This window comes from Jatropha curcas, chromosome 4, assembly GCF_041381405.1.
Source record: "Jatropha curcas cultivar XTBG-Jc1 chromosome 4, XTBG_Jcur_1.0, whole genome shotgun sequence".
NCBI lineage: Eukaryota > Viridiplantae > Streptophyta > Magnoliopsida > Malpighiales > Euphorbiaceae > Jatropha > Jatropha curcas.
The window spans coordinates 29,888,371-29,907,276 of record NC_143154.1 but is presented as its reverse complement, the minus strand read 5'-3'; the positions used below and the strand labels follow the sequence as shown (position 1 = coordinate 29,907,276).

Genomic DNA, 18,906 nt, shown 5'->3' with positions numbered 1-18,906 from the left:
TAATGAAATCAATTTCACATTAAATACTGAAATTTATTTATAATTTCTTCTTCAATTTGAAGATATTCTAATTTTGTAGACGGGACAGAAAAATAATCATATGCTCCTTCATTTGTTATTAAGGGGAAATGATTTTCCCTTGATATTTTTCATATTTTTCCTTTCATCCAAAAAAACCTGTTTTCAAAACAAAAATTCAAATTTTATTGGTATTTCTTTTTAGAAAAAAATGTAATTTCTTAATTAGATTATAATATAAAATTTATAGATTTTGAAATAGTTTAAAAAATATTTCAGATATATACATATGTGTGTGTAAATTTAACTGATATAAGTAAATATCTAAAAATTAAACTTGAAAGGAATATATAACTAACTTGACAAGGAAGGAAAATACAAACTTACGAATAAAGACTAGAACTTTTTTTTTTTTTTTTTTTTTAAATTGGTGGAAGATTTAAACTGAATAATTTAAACAATTATGGTAAAATACTTTTATGCCATTACACATCTTTATTTCTCATTGAGTTATGCAATATAATTGATTTTTTTTTTCTTTTAAAAAATTTCATGCTTTTTAAAATTGAATTTAAAACCTCTTGATAGAGGTATTATTGAGTAATAATACTTCAGTCCTATCTGTTTAGATTCATCTAACCCAAATTCAACATTTTTGCCAGATTTATACGAGTGTATTTCAATTATTCATTGCATAGTCCATAGATAGAAGAGTACACGTGTATATGGTAAACTGGTACCCTACAATTGGATAATCTGCTACAAAAGGGATTAATCACATAGATTACAATCTGCTACTATTTACAAATCATGCCTTGCCAGCTCACCTGGCAGCCCTTTTCTATTAGATATTACTCTACAGCTTTTAGATTATGTAGCTAGAGGAAATTTTAAAAAAAAGGAGGCTATAGCAAGAAATCCATCAACTTTATAAAAGGAAATGTTAATGTTGATCTGATTCCCAATTTTGCTTCTTCTGAGCAACAACAATTGATTGAGTTTGAAGGCTTTGAGCACATGAAGAAATTTCTGGACCCCAAATTTATCAACTTCTCATCTGGTTTCAAACCTGCACCCACCATATATATGTACCTAAAATTCAGCATGCTTTTTAAGCACACAAACATGCTAAAAGAAGTGAAATGAGAAACATTATCTTGGGCCATCGTGATACATTTAATGCAAACTTGTTTTATGTGGGCCAAGCCTCTCACCCCACCCATCTAATAGTTTAGGCCCATTTGCATAATCGCTGAGGCTCTATTCGGCAATAGTTTCACGTCACTTGTAGATTTTTTTTTTTCATTCTATTAAAACTTTCGATCGATTGGCCTAATATATACTACTTGGAGAATTTGAATCTGTCAAATCTTTCTCCTTCTGTACCAAAATATATACTACTATATATAAAGCTAAAAATAAAAATTAATACCAAAGAGTTATCGTTTTTAAGCGTTTCTGCTAAGTGCTAATGCCAAATTGTATAACTGTAAATTATTCTCGTGTGGAATTCATTTTCTTTTTTTAAATTCAGCAATTTTTCTTAAATAAAGTAAAATAATTTGGACCAGCTAAAGAAAATAAAACTTACTTTCAAGGCTGAACTGCGAGTAGTGAAGTGCAAAACAGTCAGGATTAGTATCTTTCAAAAGAGGCCTTCTCTTCTCCTTCACGTAAATCTCAATCGCCGCCTTTATCAAATCCTTCACCGTGTTTTCCGGCGCCAAAATGACATGCACTGGTCCTAGACTCCTCTCTATATTAACATTCAATAACAACTTAGTCAGCTTCTTTGGCCCATTATTCTTATTCTCCGTTGCCGGTGACGTTAATTTTCGAGGAACAGATATCATTCCACCTCGCTGACGAACGAGGTCGGAGTATCTCTCGGGAGGGAAAGTCTGCAACAATCTGTCGGAGGTGGAGCGCGGCGTGCTGCTGTGTACGATGTGGCGGAAGGTGATTGGAGCGCGACTAGTCATGGAGTTAATAGTATTGTGGTGAGCAGTGTGACTTTGGTTTTACAGAGAAATTTTTTCAGTTACGTCATGTGACAGTTGAAGGAGGCCACGAGCATGGCTATGGCGTGTTTGGGTTTTGAGACAGTTAAATAAAAACGAGAAATCCACGAAACTTCCTAGAAAGTGGCTGGTTTTGGCAGTGACCACTTCGCTACTTATATGGGATTATCCTGTGTCGCCTCGCGGTAACCGACTGTGACTGAAACCGATTCTCTTGTTTTTTTTTTTTTTTTGGTTTGGGGGGGGGGGGGGGGAACCGATCATTTTATTTATAATTAAACTAAAAAGGCATTTGGTTCAAATTTCGATTCATCCATGTTACTATAAACTGATTTAAAGTTATTAAACCAGAGTTTAATTGATATCTAATTAAATTTTTAGTGGCTAATTCATAGAGTTTTTTTTTTTAGTCAAGATATATAAAATAAATGATAAAATTTTGTTAAAAATACCTCAAATATGCTTTTTTCTTTTGTTGATTGTTTGAATAAAAAGTTTTGCCGTATAAGTTCTATAATTGTATATTATCCAAACTAACCAATACAATGATTAAAGTTGTTTCTAAAATAATTAAAATGAAATAGTAAATAATAATTCAAATGAAATAATTTAAATTTCATGATGTGGCCTACATTTTTTTTTTTTTTTTGGTGAAAATAATGTGGCCTACTTTCAAAAGATAACTCATAAATGAAATAAGCAATTAAGAGTATAGTGAAAATTTTGAATGAATTGAAATGTTAAATACATTGAATTTGAGTTTACTAATATTATGAATTTACTAATTATTCATCAAATAATAATTTGCTAACTGAGGCATAATTTTTTAAAAGAACTAAAAGTAAGTAAAATTGGTCCAGATCCATTTGATTTCAGTCCGATATCTTTTTGGAAACCGAAAAACCGATCGGTTGAAATTGAAATTGGTTAGGCTAATCTTAATTCCAATCCATTGGTTTGTAAAAAATAGTACTCCTATGCTCTATGGCTATTTACATGTTTTTAGTCATTACACTAGAATGTCTATCTTTTATTTGGTGATATAATTTGGGTTGTTGTTTTAATTTGCTTTTCAATTTTTATGAACTGAAATGTGATTCATGTTTGTTTGTAACACAAAAAGGAGATAGTTGGATACTTGAAGCATGTTTGTTTATATTGATGATGGATGCATTTGATTGCTTAAAACCTATATTAGTCGTTGACATTGGAGAATGTAATTATCCATGAATCTTATAATTTACTATCTTCATCTCAAAATATAAATCGTTTTAGAGTGATTGTTTTATTCCAACGCTTTGAATATTTTAAAGAATAATAAATTTTTATTTTTATTTTTATTTATGTTAGACATAATATAATGATATAAGATATGAGTAATGACATGAGATAAGAAGTTACTTGAATAAATTACTTTTGATTTTGTTATAGTTTAGGGAAATTAATTAATTGTTTAATGAAAATCAATATGATGGTCTCTAATTTCGTGTGAAATTGAAAATTGGGTTATTGCAGAAATAACATAAAACGACACAAGCAGCTTCGTCAAAAAGAAATTGTCCATTGGATTCTCCTATGGAATATTATAATACGTTGCCATGTGAAAATGACAAATTAGCCCTCATCATTATTGTTTCAATTTTAATTTTAAACAGAAATATAAATTGAATTCCAAGCCCAAACTAAATTAAAGTCCATACAACCCAATTTCGTTTAGGCTTGTTCATTAGGCTACGAGTATGAGAGAGGCATAAATAAAATAATAGGAAAAAAACGAATTTATTTAATGTCAAAAAAGTAAACAAAACACAACAAAAGGTTATGAGTTATGAGGTTCAACTTTTGACGACGTGACCGACCACGTTCCTCTAAATGCTTGCTGACCATGCAACGTTTGCTTTACTTTCTATGTTTACATCACAATACTATAAAATAGACTCATAATTTAAACTGCCATAGCAAGAAAAATATTTTTCTAAATAATAAAAAAAATCATTTTTGGCTCTTGGAGCAACTTTTCCTCTGGAAATAAGATCTTACTAATATCATTTTAAAAAAAAAGAATAAATTCATGAAATTTCCCTCAAGCCCATTGAAAACTACAGAAAAACTTTTAACTTCTCAAATTATTTTTCCAGTTAATTTGATTCAAAGCTAAAATAAATGAAACAAGAAAAACTGTCAATAATCCTGTTTTCATTTGATTGCAAGCCCCTGCAACTTTGGGGGTATTCTTACAGCAATTCATAAGTCAATAATTTAGATAGAATGTGAAGAAATGCATAACTTTATATTTTCATTTACAGGTATACAGATTTTTTTTTTTTTAAAAAAAAGATAGGTAATGGGAATAAAAGAAAGAATTAGGGTACTACAAATAATACGGTGCAGTACTCCCAAGAATGGTAGATCTTGATCAAAGCCAGCAAACCAAGACCTTACATAGTTTACGCGTTCGTCTTACAATTTTTCCAAATTTCCGTGCAAGAAAATTGGAGAGTAAGAATGCCGGGGGAGGAATTGGTGGCGGTGAGTTTTCCCGCACCACAACATTTTCCGAAATGCAATGAGAGGATGACCCATTACTACTGCGGTTGCTACTGCTTCTTCTAAGATAGAAGCTCCTGCTACCAATATCCCCAATCAGCTCTGATTTATCTAAACCTATAAACAAGGAGATCATATCATTAGCATATATAATGAGAAGCATATCCATTGATGTGGTAATGAGTTAAAAGAACCCACATATTTGAACATAAAAAGGGTTAAAAGCTTAATTTCAGAGTTTTTATAATCAGATCTATAACTGGAATATTAAACAGAGAATACGATATTAAAAGTCTATTTGGGAATTGAGTTTGAAATTGGTTAATTTGTCAGTTAATTTAGCTTTCCTTAGTTGGTTCATTGACAGGGGAAGAACATTTACTAATCCTTAAATATTCAAAATCAATTTGATAACCAGTAAGAGTTAGTTAAACAAGAAGTCCACATCTTTACTTACTTTGAAGGCTGAAATAGGAGTGATGCAATTCATATGAAGAAGTTGCGTCCTTGTCAAGCTTAGGGGTCCTCCCTTCTTCACAATACTTGTCTACAACAAGCTTAATTGTATCCTGCACACTTGATCCCAATTTAACCATCGTCCTTAATGGTCCAGGACTCCCTTCAACTGTTATGTTAACCACCACTTTTGCATCTTTCTTGTAACCCTGCACTCCAATTTTCACACACAAATCAGAGATATAACTACAACAATGCTTTCTAGCAAGGTTTATCAAAAATAAAATCATTTCTGCTACTGAAATTCTTGCTTGCATAATATTTTTTTTTTCTTTGATAATCATAGAGATGATTATAATTAGATGCAGTAATGATAAATCAAACAATAGAAAACCAATTGAAAACATAATAAATAAAATAAATGTAATTTAAAAAAAAAAAAAAAAAAAAAAAAGCCAATATGCCCTTCCTCTTTCTCAGAGAGGAAGAAACCAGAGTGATCCAATTTTCAAAATTTTTCGATAAAAACAAGAAATCAAATACCCCAAAACACCAAACTTGAATGTAAATTTTCAAAATTTATGCATACCTCAGACCTCTTAGGAGAAAAAGCCATCAATGAAGGAGAGGAATCAAAAACATCAATACAAATATGAGGCCGAGGGAGATCACTTCCACCATCAGCATCGGAGTAAAAACTCTCCTGTTGCTGATATTCACTTCCACCAACGACATCACCACTGTTCTTCCACAGCACAGGCTCCGATGAGCATCGGTTCAAAATCCTTATGGGTTTAGATTGCTTGAAAGATAGCCGAGGCGTTGGAGTTCTTTTGGTAGGAGAAGGCGATGGATGCGGCGGCCTAATCTTCCGGCTGCCGGACGGCAGGACTCTTCGCCGGGGATTCCTCTCAGGCATGTACCTTGTATAAACTTGTAAGGGAAAAAGATAAAAAGCGTTAACGAAGATGGATAGTGAGAGATTATGGATTAATTGATTGTGTTCTCTGTTTGTGTATCGTTGTTGGTAGTGTAAGGTTTTGGTTTATGTGTGGAAGAAGGTAAAAGAAGGACGTTGGAAAGGTAGTTGGGGAAGGGGATGCTTCTGACTTAATTAATAACTGCTCACTGTCTTTTGCCTTGATTCCGTTTGGCTATTTATGTACTTTCAACTTGAGGACATCCCCCCCTCACCCTCTAAATGACTATTGGTCATGTTTTCTTTTCTTTTCTTTTTTTTTTTTTAATTTATATATATATATATATATATATATATATATATATATATATTTATTTATTTATTTATATTTTAACATCAATACCTCAAACTCCAAAATTTAAGAATATTTCTTTTACTAAGGACTAATATTTGAAATTAAACTAATATTTTATTAAAATCAGAAAAGCAATTTCTCTGAAAAAACTTAATTCAATCTTATTATGTGCAATTTGATCTAAAAATCTTGTTGACCGGAATTTTTTTTAAAAAAAAAGGGAGAAATTGAAAATTTCCAGAAACGAAAATGTTCTTGCATTCATGAACTCAATAAATTTCAGAAATTAACAAATTTAATTGGAAACCCATTTGTTGGTAATGGAATAACAAGCTTAACTAATCCATCCCCTTTCTTTGCTTCACCATTGAAACTTGGAATCCTTTGCTTTAAACAAGTCTTTCTTTCATTCCATGCAAAAGGCCAAAAGCTAATAAGTTATCTCTCTGTTACAAAAAGATGCAATTTTTTTTCCCTCTAATGAAACCAAGATTTTGCTAATAACGTTATAAACTTAAATTAAAGAGCTTTAGGACAAGCCCATTTCCAATTTTTTATATTTTATTACAAGCATTGAAATATATAAAATTGTCCAAGTCGATTTCAAACTTAACCTATAAAGAACTAAAACTAAGATATATTAAAAAAAAAATAAATGAATTAAATTATTACACTACAAAATACAAGTGATGACATGGTGCACAGGGATGATATTATATATTCATTTTTTTTATTAAGAAAAATTTATATTACATAATTGGAAAACTTCTAATTAACCTCTCAAGATACAAAGGGGCATATGGCCTTCGAGACAAAACCCAGGCAAATAATTATAGAATGTATGTAAGATCTGTTGATGAAACGCCCCCAAGAAATAATATTTCCTGGACTAGTATTGATTTCTGGAATTCAAACTATATAGAAATACTGATCCTGCTTGGGAATTCAACTATTTAATCTGATGGAAGAAAAAGATCTGTTTTTTAGAATGCCATTGTGTCTTCTTTGCTGAAAATAACAGGCCAAAACAAGTGCTTGGGGATGTGAGGCTCGTATCATGGTCCTCGTGGATTTAGACTTACCTTAAAAAAAAGGTTGGAATCGAATTTGATGGTCATTTGGTCACTGCTTTGATTAAGCTTTATCGAAGTATATTGATGCGATCTGACTTTTGGCAGAAATAGTGGATGCCCAGATTCAACCAAGTTTAGCCACATCCATAAGCAAAATTAATCAAATTTCATAATCAAAACCAGATTGAATTCCGTAATATGCTTTAATAAAGCTCTTGGATAGCGCTTTATAATCGCAATATTATAAAGAATTAAGTTGATTCTGTCCAACTACAACCTGGTATCCTGGCCAATTTCCTCTCTTTCATTACCTTTCTCAATTTCCTGGCATCATCCCATCGCCCAACAGAAGCATAAATGTTGGCAAGAAGAGAATAATAACCAGTTGTGGTAGGTTCCAAATCAAAGCAATGTTGAGCTGCAATCTCTCCAAACTCAACATTGCTATGTACCTCGCAAGCAAGCAGTAAAGCTCCCCAAACCTCAACATGAGGCTGCATCGGCATTCTCTTTATAAGCTCAAATGCATCTTCTAATCTCCCTGCCCTCCCTAAAAGATCAACCATGATTGCATAATGATCCATTGAAGGCACAAGTTGGTGATCTTTCATGGAGTCAAAGCATTGGTAACCTTCTTCAACCAAACCAGCATGGTTATAAGCAGTTAACAGTGCATTGAATGTGGCTAAATTTGGTCGAATTTGCGCATCGAACATTTCAGTAAAAAGTCTAATGGCATCAGTAATCTTTCCATTTATGCCACATCCTAGTATCATTGCACTATAAGCAACCACATCCTTCTTCTTCAAGACATGAAATAGCTCATACGCCTTATCAATGTTCCCACACTTTGCATAAAGGTTAATCAAAGCAGTGACCAAATGATCATCAAATTCAATTCCGGCTTTTTTTATATACGTCTCAATCCATGACCCAAACCTAACATCCCCCAATTGTGAACAAGCTGACACAACACTTACCAAAGTCATCTCATCTGGTTGAACATCCACGTTATCTTTAATCATCTCATGGAACAATAGAATCGCCTGTTTTGGCCTGTTATTTTGAGCAAAGCAAGATATCATGGCATTGAACAAAACCAAATCTTTCTTTTCCATCTGATTAAATAATTGCCAAGCAGAATCAACATTTCCATATTTTGAATACCCAGAAATCATTGTGATACAAGAAATATTATTTCTATAGGGCATTTCATCAAAAACATTTCGTGCTGATTCAATATTCCCACAATCCACATACCCCCTAACCATTGCATTCCAAGAAGCACAATTTCTCTCTGGCATCTGTTGAAACAAAAGGCAAGCCTTGTCCATATCTCCAATATTTGCATACCCAGATACCATTGAATTCCAAGACACAACATCTTTCTTCGGCATTTGATCAAACACAAGCTTAGCATTTGCTAAATTCCCAAATTTCAAATAACCATGTAAAATTGAGTTCCAAGAAACCACATTTTTTTCCACCATTTCATTAAAAACCTCAATTGCATTACTCATATCACCTAATTTTGAATATAAATCCACTAAAGTTGTCTTAACATAAACACAACTACAATACCCATATTTATAACTCTGAGCATGAATAAACATTCCTCCTGTCTTATATAAAATCCTAGCACATGCCCTTAAAGCAGATGACATAGCAAATGAGCTTGGACAAAGTCCTTGTCTAAGCATTTCAACATAGAGAATTAAAGTTTCATTGAAATGGCCTTGCTGGGAGAAATATCTAACTGTGAAACCCCATGAAAAGGAATCTGGAATTTGTAGATTGTAAAGGATATTTTGCACATATTGAGCAATACTTCTAGAGTAATTGCGAGCAGAGGCAAGAATTTGGCGAACCAAAAGAGGCTCAAGGTTATAAAGATTGTTCATTATGATCTGAGCATGGACTTGTTTTGCTTGATTAGCAGTTAAACACTTGTTCAATATGGGTTTTAGTCTATGGACCATATTTGTGCAAATTGGAGATTTGTCGGAGCTGGAAGGATCAGGAAGCCGAGTATGGAGGCGATTTAAAGAAAAACAAAAAATGACAGACTTTTGGCAATCTGTCGTCGGACGACGTTCGTGTGTCATGGAAGACGGTCATTTAATGTTCTTCACGCCGCGGTAATTATATATATATATGGACGACAACACGATAAATGCTCGTGTATATATGTTGTGAACGACAGCACGATAAAATGCTCCGAATCAAACTACCAGCGAACAACAGTCGGTTTGATTTAGTGCCTTTTTTACAATATTCAAAACCTAGCCAATTAAACGATTTGAATTTGAATCTAAATAACTATGAGAACAAATATATAAAGATTCCTGTAAGATTAGGGCAGTTTCAAACTTCAAAACAAAAATAGTATTGCCCCAAAGAGTATGTGGATAGCCGTCATAATACCAAAAAACAATATATAGAGATGTTTCTTTTTTTCTTAACAATAAACATTGAAATTAATAAATTAAATTAATTGTAGCACGAAGAACTAAAAATGATACCATAAATTTATAATTTTCATATAATTTTTATTTAACTTTTCCTTATAAAATTATACACAGTCAAAATTCAAAATTTTAAAATATAATAATTACATTTCATCAATTTTAAATAAAAATATAAACCACAAAAATTAGCATATAGTAGCCTTTTCTTGTGCATTTTGACCTAATAAGTAATCCCCTCGCATGCATATGGTGATGGTAACGGTGGCAGTGAGTTATCAGAAATGGGTCAATGACATTTTAATGGGACAACGATGTGGTAAAAGATGTGGCAGTCCAATCACACTAGTCTACACGCCAAATCATTTGCACACATCACATCATCAATCATCATCATCACCACTACAAACTCATTGATTGATCAAAGTGTGTGTAATCTATATATATATATATATATATATATATATGGTAGGTGTAGGTCCAATTGCTGCGTCAAAATGCAGAGAGAGATGAGAGCCCCCACCACAAGATTAAGTCGCGATACATATAATCCCGTTTTTTAACTTTTGCTGTAATGTGAATCAAAACATCTTCTTTTTTACTGAAAAGAATGAAGAAGATGAAGATGCCATTGCCATGCCTTGCTCAAATAAAATCTCTGGTCCACCTTTTTCACCTACATGATGTCACTTAAATTTTTCTGTTTATAGACTCTTCAATCTATTGGAATTCGTTCCAAATGGAGTGAATCATGCATGCTCTATTTTTTTCCTTTTTTCTTTTTAAATATATTTTCATTGCAATTTCAATTTATAATTTATAAATATGAAGATTGCATTAATATTTTAAAAGTGATTCAGCATTCCTAATTATTAAAAATATTATGCATTATAATATAATTAAATAATTAATAAAAAATATATTTTTAATATTTTTAAAAAATAGTCATTTACCATGAGATAAATGAAGCATGCATATAATTGAATTATCAACTTATCATATCATGCGAGAAATAATAACATATGCAGTCATAGCTTGCTTATGTACATCAATTATCATTAATATTATTTTTTAAAAAAACAGAATTATCTTTTTTCAAACCTATATATATATATATATATATATATATATATATATATATATATATGATTAACCTAGCATATATGTATAATGTATAGGTATAATACATTAAAGATTAGAAACTATCATGGTAAAGACCGAAAGGTATCCGATGACACAATTAGCAATTAAAGAGATTTTCATAAAATGGAATCCAAATAAATAAATATATATATATATATAGCGTGAAAGAGAGCTAATGATGGAAAGAAAGAACATTACAAAGCTGTAAATTAAGATTTAAGACTTAAGAGGGCTTAATTATCATGGTAGTCATGCTTCTTAGTTGTCCTTTCTAATAATTCCCTTAATTATCATTTGTCAGTCTAAACACGATTGTGTTGTTTCTCAAAGGGACCATTTTTATTTTTATTTTTGATGGGACCCTAACTTTTTGCAAAAGAGATCGAAAAGTGCATTACACTAACTGTTTAGTCAAACTGAATCATTGAAATATTCATAACATGACATTTAGTCGCCAACGGTTGTAATTTCAAAAGCTTGGATAACTACTATCTAATTATATTTTATACAGTAGTCCACTTTATTTTTTCACTCATACGAAATAAAAAGTATCGAGTTTGAATCTTTTCAATCATATAATTTCACTCTAATTTAATGAGTTAATGAAAAAATTATTTATATTATATAGGGCACAGTATTATTTTGATAAATAAGTTTTGAATCGACTATTAAATTTTTAATTTTTTAAATGACTGGTAATTAATATTAAAAATTTTTAATTTTATAAAAAGGAAAGAAGATTTAACTGGGACACAAAGTCTAACCACTTGTCAATCAATCCCATTTTCTAAGGATCGTCAATATTCAAACTCTAATTTCCGATATTTTGTTTTGAAGTATGCATTTAAGTAGTTATTTAAAATTTATTATACTTTTTATATAATTATTAAATCAACCAAAATATTATTCTCTATCATTACTATCCTTATAGCTCAAGGCTCGCGACAAATTTCAGGGAGACAAAAACGATAATAGATAAATAATGTATAAGTGTGTTTAATTAATTTTTTCATCTATATGAAGAGTGAAAGATATTAAATTAGATGAGTTCAAGTCTTATGGAGTGAATTTAATTTTAATTTTAAGGGGATGAATTTAGAAAAACCTATAGATATATGAAGGAAATTTGTATAAAATGAATTGACCTTTTCTTTTCAATTTGCATCATCAACCACTGCTCCAATATATGATAATTTTGGTGGGACTTCCATTAATATTTTTTTTTAAAGGAAAAAGCTAACCGCGAAAGTAATAGAAGGAAAGGTATAATGATGAAAAGGAGAATTTCAAAGCTTTATAGCAACTTATCATGGCATTTATATCGACCTATGTATATACTCATTTTTCTTATTGTCTCTCTTTCTATTTGTAGCGATTCATTAATTTCTTTCTAACGTTGTTTCATTATCTAAATACTCTCGTCCATAAATAAGTGTCATATCGTCCTATTTAATTTATCTAATTTATAATAAATTATTAAATAAATTAACTATATTATGCTTATTTATAATAAAAGGAAGTTTTTTTTTTTTGAGAATTATAACAATTAATGTTTGTCTAAGTTCTAGAAATGTGACACTTGTCTGTTTAAACATTTATATTGGTGTTAACAATTGTTTTCCTAATTAATGAAGAGCCAAACATGGCCCAGTCAAAAGAATTTAGACTGATCATGAATCATGATAAGAACCGAAGAGTAGGAACTTTCACACTATCAACATCAAGGGTTAATTTATTAGTTCTAATTTTTTACTACATTATCTTCTGAATCCCTTTAAAAAGAAGTTAAGATTTTGATTATCTACTGTCTACCACTAGCTTTAATAATTAACCATTTCAAAGTTTGACAGCAACTTATCTACCATTTGCAACTTATTTTTTTATTAAGAAAATAGAAAAAAACATAAACAATAATTTTGAAGAAGCGCGCTGTTTGCTGTAAAGAATAAGACATATTTAAATTTATCGATCAATTTCAATTTCAGAAAAACACTTATGGAAAAGTCACGGTTTTATAAAATATGTATATTTACTTATTTAGCAGCAGGGTGTATTTCTTGTGACTTTTTTTTTTTTTGGTTTTTTTTTTTTTGACATTGAATGCATTTCTTGTGACTTGCTCAGCTTGAAGTGGGTTAGAGAAGCAATCATTTGAACCTGAAAGTGATTCTTGTAAAGTATTTGTTCGACTAAGACATAACAGAGTTATTGCTCGTTTCAGTTTTTGATAGCTATCCACCGGTTTAAGATGTGAGAGAACTTGACTTTTTAAATAGTAAAATCCTTGTGGTCAAAGACTAAAAAACAATCGAATTCAAAATCTTCTATCTCTCTTAATAATTACACTTTTACAAATTTTAAATTTCACTGTATCAACATAAAATTAAATATTATTTGTGTTGAAGTGATATTCAGTTAATTAAATTGAATTAAATAGTTATTTTTATTATCAATTTGATAAATATTGACACATAATATTCCTCGGGTTCATTTTGTAATTGCTATAAATCCAAAAATAATGCAACGGACATGAAAACCTTTCAAGCCTTAGTTGTAGCCAAAGTGTTTTTGCATAACATTATATATTCTTGCTCTCTTATCAAAATAGATTTATCAGTTTTAAATTTTGTGCGCTTTTTGGAATTAACATACTTATAACCTGAAAAAACATAATGTAATACAATAATAATAATAATAATAATTTGCAAGTTTTTATTAAAATAAAAAATAAGTATAATAGTAATAATAAAAAAATAAAGTGGGATCCAAGTGTGCATGTATATAGCAAAGCAAAGCTAGGCGCCAGCATGTGTAGTTTGTTTGTCGTGTACCTTCTCTTCTTCTCTAATCACGCGATATATAAAGATTCGTCCATTGTTTGTATCGGCAAATGCGTTCAAAACTTCCCGCATATTTTAACTAACACATCGTCACCCAATCCCCACACTTTCGCTTTCCTCTCCCCACCACTCACCACCGCCCCAATGCTGCCGTTCAACACTCTCGACGAGGCGGCGGCCGCTCTGGGCCGGAACCTCACATATGCTGAGACATTGTGGTTCAATTACTCCGCAAACAAGTCCGATTACTTCCTCTACTGCCACAACATTCTCTTTTTGTTTGTAATCTTCTCTATTGTGCCCCTGCCTCTCGTTTTCGTTGAGATAATGCGATCTGCTGGGATTGAAAAGTATAAGATTCAGCCCAAAGTTAAGCTTTCCTTTTCCGAGATGTTTAACTGTTATAAGGATGTCATGCGCATGTTCTTTCTTGTGGTGGGTCCTCTGCAATTGATTTCCTATCCTTCTATCCAGGTGAGATTAGGCAATTGTGGGTTTTTGCTGTGTGAATTTTGCTAAGATTTGTGTGGTTAGAAATTGTTGCAATTTTTAATTTTTTAACTATTTTGTATTTGTGATGGTTTATGTGAGATTGGATTTACGGGTTTTGGCAATTGCGTTTACCTTTTGATTTCTATATCCACTGCTTTTACTGAAAATCGTATGGATAACTATAATATTCGTGATATTGCCTGTTTATTCTATTCCCAAAAATTACTGAAGTGAGTGAGTTTTTTCTTTTTTACCATTTTTCTCTATAGCGAGATTTCTGGGTTTTGCATTGGAGGGTCAATTTACTTGTGCAGAATCTCGTTGAGCTACAATCCTAATTTCTCATTTTCTGTTAGACAATTAGAGGTTTTGGAGTTCTGGTTTTCACTTTTTAAGTATTTGTTTTATGGAATTTTCCTTAAATGTGTTTTGTTCTAGTTGTTCATTCAATTAGACATTAGTTTCTACTACAATTAGGAATTGAGGATTATGGAGATGCCTTTTAAGTGGGTGCTGGTAATATTGGCAATGACTTTTGAGTTTTTGTATCTATGAATTTTTACGGGTTTTTTTTATTGTTCGTTCTTGACTAATCATTTCAAAAGTTTGATTCCTTCGGATGATTGATGTGGTGTTTTTAACTGTTGCAATTTTGGTGTATTCCCAATTGTCTGCTAAATAATGCTATTTTGTCCAATTCTTTAATATCGTTTTGTGGATTTAATTCTTGTACCTATAGATGATCGGGATTCGGACGAGTTTGCCATTGCCTTCAGGATGGGAAATTTTTCTACAGTTGTTAGTGTATTTCATGGTAGAGGACTATACCAATTATTGGATCCACAGATTTCTTCATGGTAAATGGGGCTATGAGAAAATTCATCGTGTCCATCACGAATATGCTGCTCCAATTGGTTTTGCTGCACCATATGCACACTGGGCTGAAATATTGATCCTGGGAATTCCGTCTTTTCTTGGGCCAGCAATGGTTCCTGGGCACATGATCACATTTTGGTTGTGGATTGCTTTACGGCAGATCGAGGCAATCGAGACACACAGTGGGTAAGCATGCTACTGCTTTTCTTATTGTTGATAACTCTTTCCGCATGTGTTGATTTGTGAGAAAGTGATGCCACCTTTTGAGTTTCTTTGTTTCTTTTTTCTTTGCCGTTTTGGTAAAGTACTAGGAGATTTCAAGTATCTTCAGTAGTGCTATACCTTTCGTTGATGAGAACTAGGATCAGCAGGACACTTTTTCTTTTTTTTTTTTTTTGGTGAATTAGTTGCTAATGCTTCCTAAATTAACAATTGGCTATCTCCTGTACAAAATCAAATAATAGAACTGGGATTAAAAAAGAAATCTGAAACTTACATGGTAATGAGTGTTCTTCTGGGAAAGTGATGTGAGTTCCTTCAGAGCAAGCCATAGCTCTTCAGAAATATAAAATTCTTTATCATTCTTGATTTTCTTTGGTCAATTTTAGAAATTAACTTTTTATAGGAGTTGGACGGATGGAAAGCGTGATTACATGTTGCATTGTCAGTTTTCCTTTGGCTACTGTTGCTTGGTCAACTGCTGAGCTCTCACATATGCAATACTTCAAAAGTACTAGCCAGTTTGTCTGCATTCATTACTTTCTTATGCATGCCAAGGAATGTACTATATGTCACCTCTTAGATATTGGTTTTTTCTTTTTTATGCTTTTCTTAATAGTCGTTCATTGCTCCAATACAAGCCTGCTAAGTAGTAAGAGCAGGGTGTGAACGTTTCTGGCTGTTACTTGTGAATTTGTTTATCTTTTTAATTTTCCCATTTTACCTTTTCCTCAATACTTGCATGGGTTTACCACTATGAAAAGTTAGAAATATGGACTAGTAAATAAGAAAGAATTTATGACAACCTGAATTGGACATTTCAACATGAACTTGGAGGGCCTATATTTTATTGTGTAATTCTGTTGTCTTTGTTGGTTCATATGCTATGCCTGTCTGTTGTTATGTTCCCAAGTGTGGTTCCTTTATATCTACATGTGATTAGGTGGTAAGGTGTATCAAATGATCCTGTATTGTTTAAATTTTATGCTTGCTGTGGCATTACGTAGTGTATGATGGTCTTCCACCTAGTTGAATAAACTTTCGTATTAGATGTTATAATGAGGAAAATTTGGAAACTTCATTCATAAGAAAAAAAGAATTTTGTCACAGGCTCATAGCAACTGGATTGCTGAATTCTGTTTCTCAATGGATGGCAAGCTATATGTATTTGTTCATTCCTCTTTAGGGTAGATGTTGAAATATAAGAGAAGCACACAGCTAACAAATAATGAGAAATAGTATTTCGGGCTGTGTTAGCTTAAGATATGCATATCTCTGATGATGCAATGGATGAATAGATAACACAGTAGCTAATAAAATTGGAAAAATTGTTCTCTGCGGAGCTAAATCTGTTGTTTAAGGAGTCATTTTCATGTGGACAGAGTCAGATGGCATCTCCACCATGATGGATGGAATGCTTATCAGTTATAATGATACACTGGAAGAGCTTGTTCATGAGAAAAGGTTCATATCACTTAGGTTGAAATAGTTGATGCAGATTAGGGGGTGACGTACTGATGGTTTGCTTTTTTAGTTATTGTTCCTTCAAATTTGTTTGGCAATTGAAATAGGTGCAATGTCTATTAAGAAAAATGTGTCAGACAACTAGCAGAGAAATGGTACTACCTAAAAAGCATCTTTATGACAAAGTAAGACAAAGAGGCATGAGAAGTTAATGGACTCATAAATTTGTTTATTTGAATATGATATTCATTTATCCATGACAGTTTTATCCATTCTTTTGTGCATTGTTGGTAATATATGTTTCTTCTTTTGTCCATCACTGCTTATAGTAGGAAGCTTTAAGAATTCCTATTGTAAATGATGGTGTCTTCCTTTATTGATCTAATTTAACTTTGATCAGCTGCAAAAATGTTGCATAATTTTTAAGTGCTATTTTTCATGCACCTCCTGTGTATACCATGCACGCATTTTTTAGCTATTGGGGCAGATAAAGCATGTCATATTCTAACTTCTTGTGCAGGTATGACTTCCCCTGGACTCCCACAAAATATATTCCATTTTATGGTGGTGCAGATTACCATGATTACCATCATTATGTTGGAGGGCAGAGCCAGAGCAACTTTGCTTCAGTGTTCACCTACTGTGACTTTATTTATGGAACTGACAAGGTAATTGGACAAATCTTGCAACTAAACTTTGCACACTTGTGATATAATTTCAACTTATTAATTTTTATATGGTATATTTTCTTTTTTTTAGGGTTATCGGTACCAGAAGAAAGTCCTTGCAAAGGTAAACCTACAATACTCTTTCGTTGTTAAAATATCAATTAAAAGTATTGGAGCTTACCTGATATGTAGCATCTGCATTTTCTAAACAGAAGCTTATAGCTTGAATGAAGCTAACTGAATAAATACAATTTCTGCCTTGACTTTGGTGTAAATTTGTGGCTGATAAAATTATTCTATTCTTATCTAATTCAGTTGAAAGAAGGATTAAGAAGCGATGGTGAACAAAATGGAGGCTCATACTATGTCCAAGATCTTAAATCTGACTAGCTGCGGAGCTGAAAACTCTTCTTTCAGATCAATGCACTTAGGGTACATCTATTGGAAATCTCTGATTTCAAGTTGACATCAATGTGTTAGTCTGGTTAATTTAATATTGCAGGTGGAAATTAACTGTGATTTATGTAGAATGAGGAGGGTTTAGTTTGCAATGCTAAGTTTCAGCATTTTGGGGGTTTTGTTAATGAAGTTCAGTGGATTTGTATATTATGGATTGTGAATTTAAGATTTCTAAGTGTTATTGTTAAGCCTTTTGTTCGACATCAAAATATCGATAATGTTTCCTGTTGTAACTTCAGATACCGTGACAGACGTCGTTTTTATTCTTGGAGCAAGTACTGCATGAATTAAGATTTATATTTGTTCGACATCAAAATATCGATAATGTTTCCTGTTGTAACTTCAGATACTGTGACAGACGTCATTTTTATTCTTGGAGCAAGTACTGCATGAATTAAGATTTATATGTATTGCATGCATTAAGATTTATATGTATTGCATGGATACGCATCTCCTTTGATCCTCAATGTTAAAGAATCTCAGTGTTAGAGCTACAAGCCAGTAGCACTTTTTGACAGTCATATCTAGCCCATGTTTTGTGGAAACCTGAAGATGGTACAGCTTGGATGGATTTGCTGAGTTTTTCCCACAACTCATGTGAAAGGTGTTCATTTGGCTGCTTGGCTAAGCTTGCCAAATAAGGGCTACAACTAAGTTCGATAAAAGAAATCTTGTGGCATCTAAACTTTAAAATTGAGTTTTGGCAATGTTGAATTTTACTTTTTATGATAATCTCATATCTCCCCACACTAGTAGTAACAATAGCTTTTAAGGCTTTTTGCTTTTGTTTTTATGTGTAAAATATTGATTTAATGTGTAGTTGATATAGTTTTTAGAATAATAATTTCATGTTTTTTTAATATCCAATAAATGTTTGCGGCAAATGAAAGC

At 31.9% G+C, this 18,906-nt stretch overlaps 4 protein-coding genes across 4 annotated transcripts; 1 reads left to right on the top strand and 3 right to left on the bottom strand.

Moving 5' to 3' along the window:
• Positions 1 to 681: 681 nt before the first annotated feature.
• Positions 682 to 2,170, bottom strand: LOC105645945 (uncharacterized protein At4g22758). The gene is made up of 2 exons (XM_012231694.4): positions 1,610 to 2,170; positions 682 to 1,087 (listed from the first exon to the last, which is right to left on the bottom strand). Exons 1-2 carry the CDS (start codon positions 1,998 to 2,000, stop codon positions 924 to 926), a joined length of 555 nt encoding a protein of 184 aa, XP_012087084.1. The 5' UTR covers positions 2,001 to 2,170; the 3' UTR covers positions 682 to 923.
• Positions 2,171 to 4,215: 2,045 nt separating this feature from the next.
• LOC105645946 (PPR containing protein) lies at positions 4,216 to 6,193 on the bottom strand. Its single transcript, XM_012231695.4, has 3 exons — positions 5,632 to 6,193; positions 5,044 to 5,251; positions 4,216 to 4,703 (listed from the first exon to the last, which is right to left on the bottom strand). The coding sequence occupies exons 1-3, from the start codon at positions 5,959 to 5,961 to the stop codon at positions 4,456 to 4,458; spliced, it is 786 nt and encodes a 261-aa protein (XP_012087085.1). The 5' UTR covers positions 5,962 to 6,193; the 3' UTR covers positions 4,216 to 4,455.
• An 834-nt stretch (positions 6,194 to 7,027) lies between these two features.
• On the bottom strand, positions 7,028 to 9,666 carry LOC105646080 (Tetratricopeptide repeat (TPR)-like superfamily protein). The gene has a single exon (XM_012231846.4). The coding sequence runs from the start codon at positions 9,492 to 9,494 to the stop codon at positions 7,641 to 7,643; it is 1,854 nt and encodes a 617-aa protein (XP_012087236.2). The 5' UTR covers positions 9,495 to 9,666; the 3' UTR covers positions 7,028 to 7,640.
• Positions 9,667 to 13,820: 4,154 nt separating this feature from the next.
• LOC105645947 (methylsterol monooxygenase 1-1) lies at positions 13,821 to 18,248 on the top strand. The gene is made up of 5 exons (XM_012231696.4): positions 13,821 to 14,311; positions 15,069 to 15,391; positions 17,409 to 17,556; positions 17,648 to 17,680; positions 17,872 to 18,248. Exons 1-5 carry the CDS (start codon positions 13,982 to 13,984, stop codon positions 17,944 to 17,946), a joined length of 909 nt encoding a protein of 302 aa, XP_012087086.1. The 5' UTR covers positions 13,821 to 13,981; the 3' UTR covers positions 17,947 to 18,248.
• Positions 18,249 to 18,906: the final 658 nt, after the last annotated feature.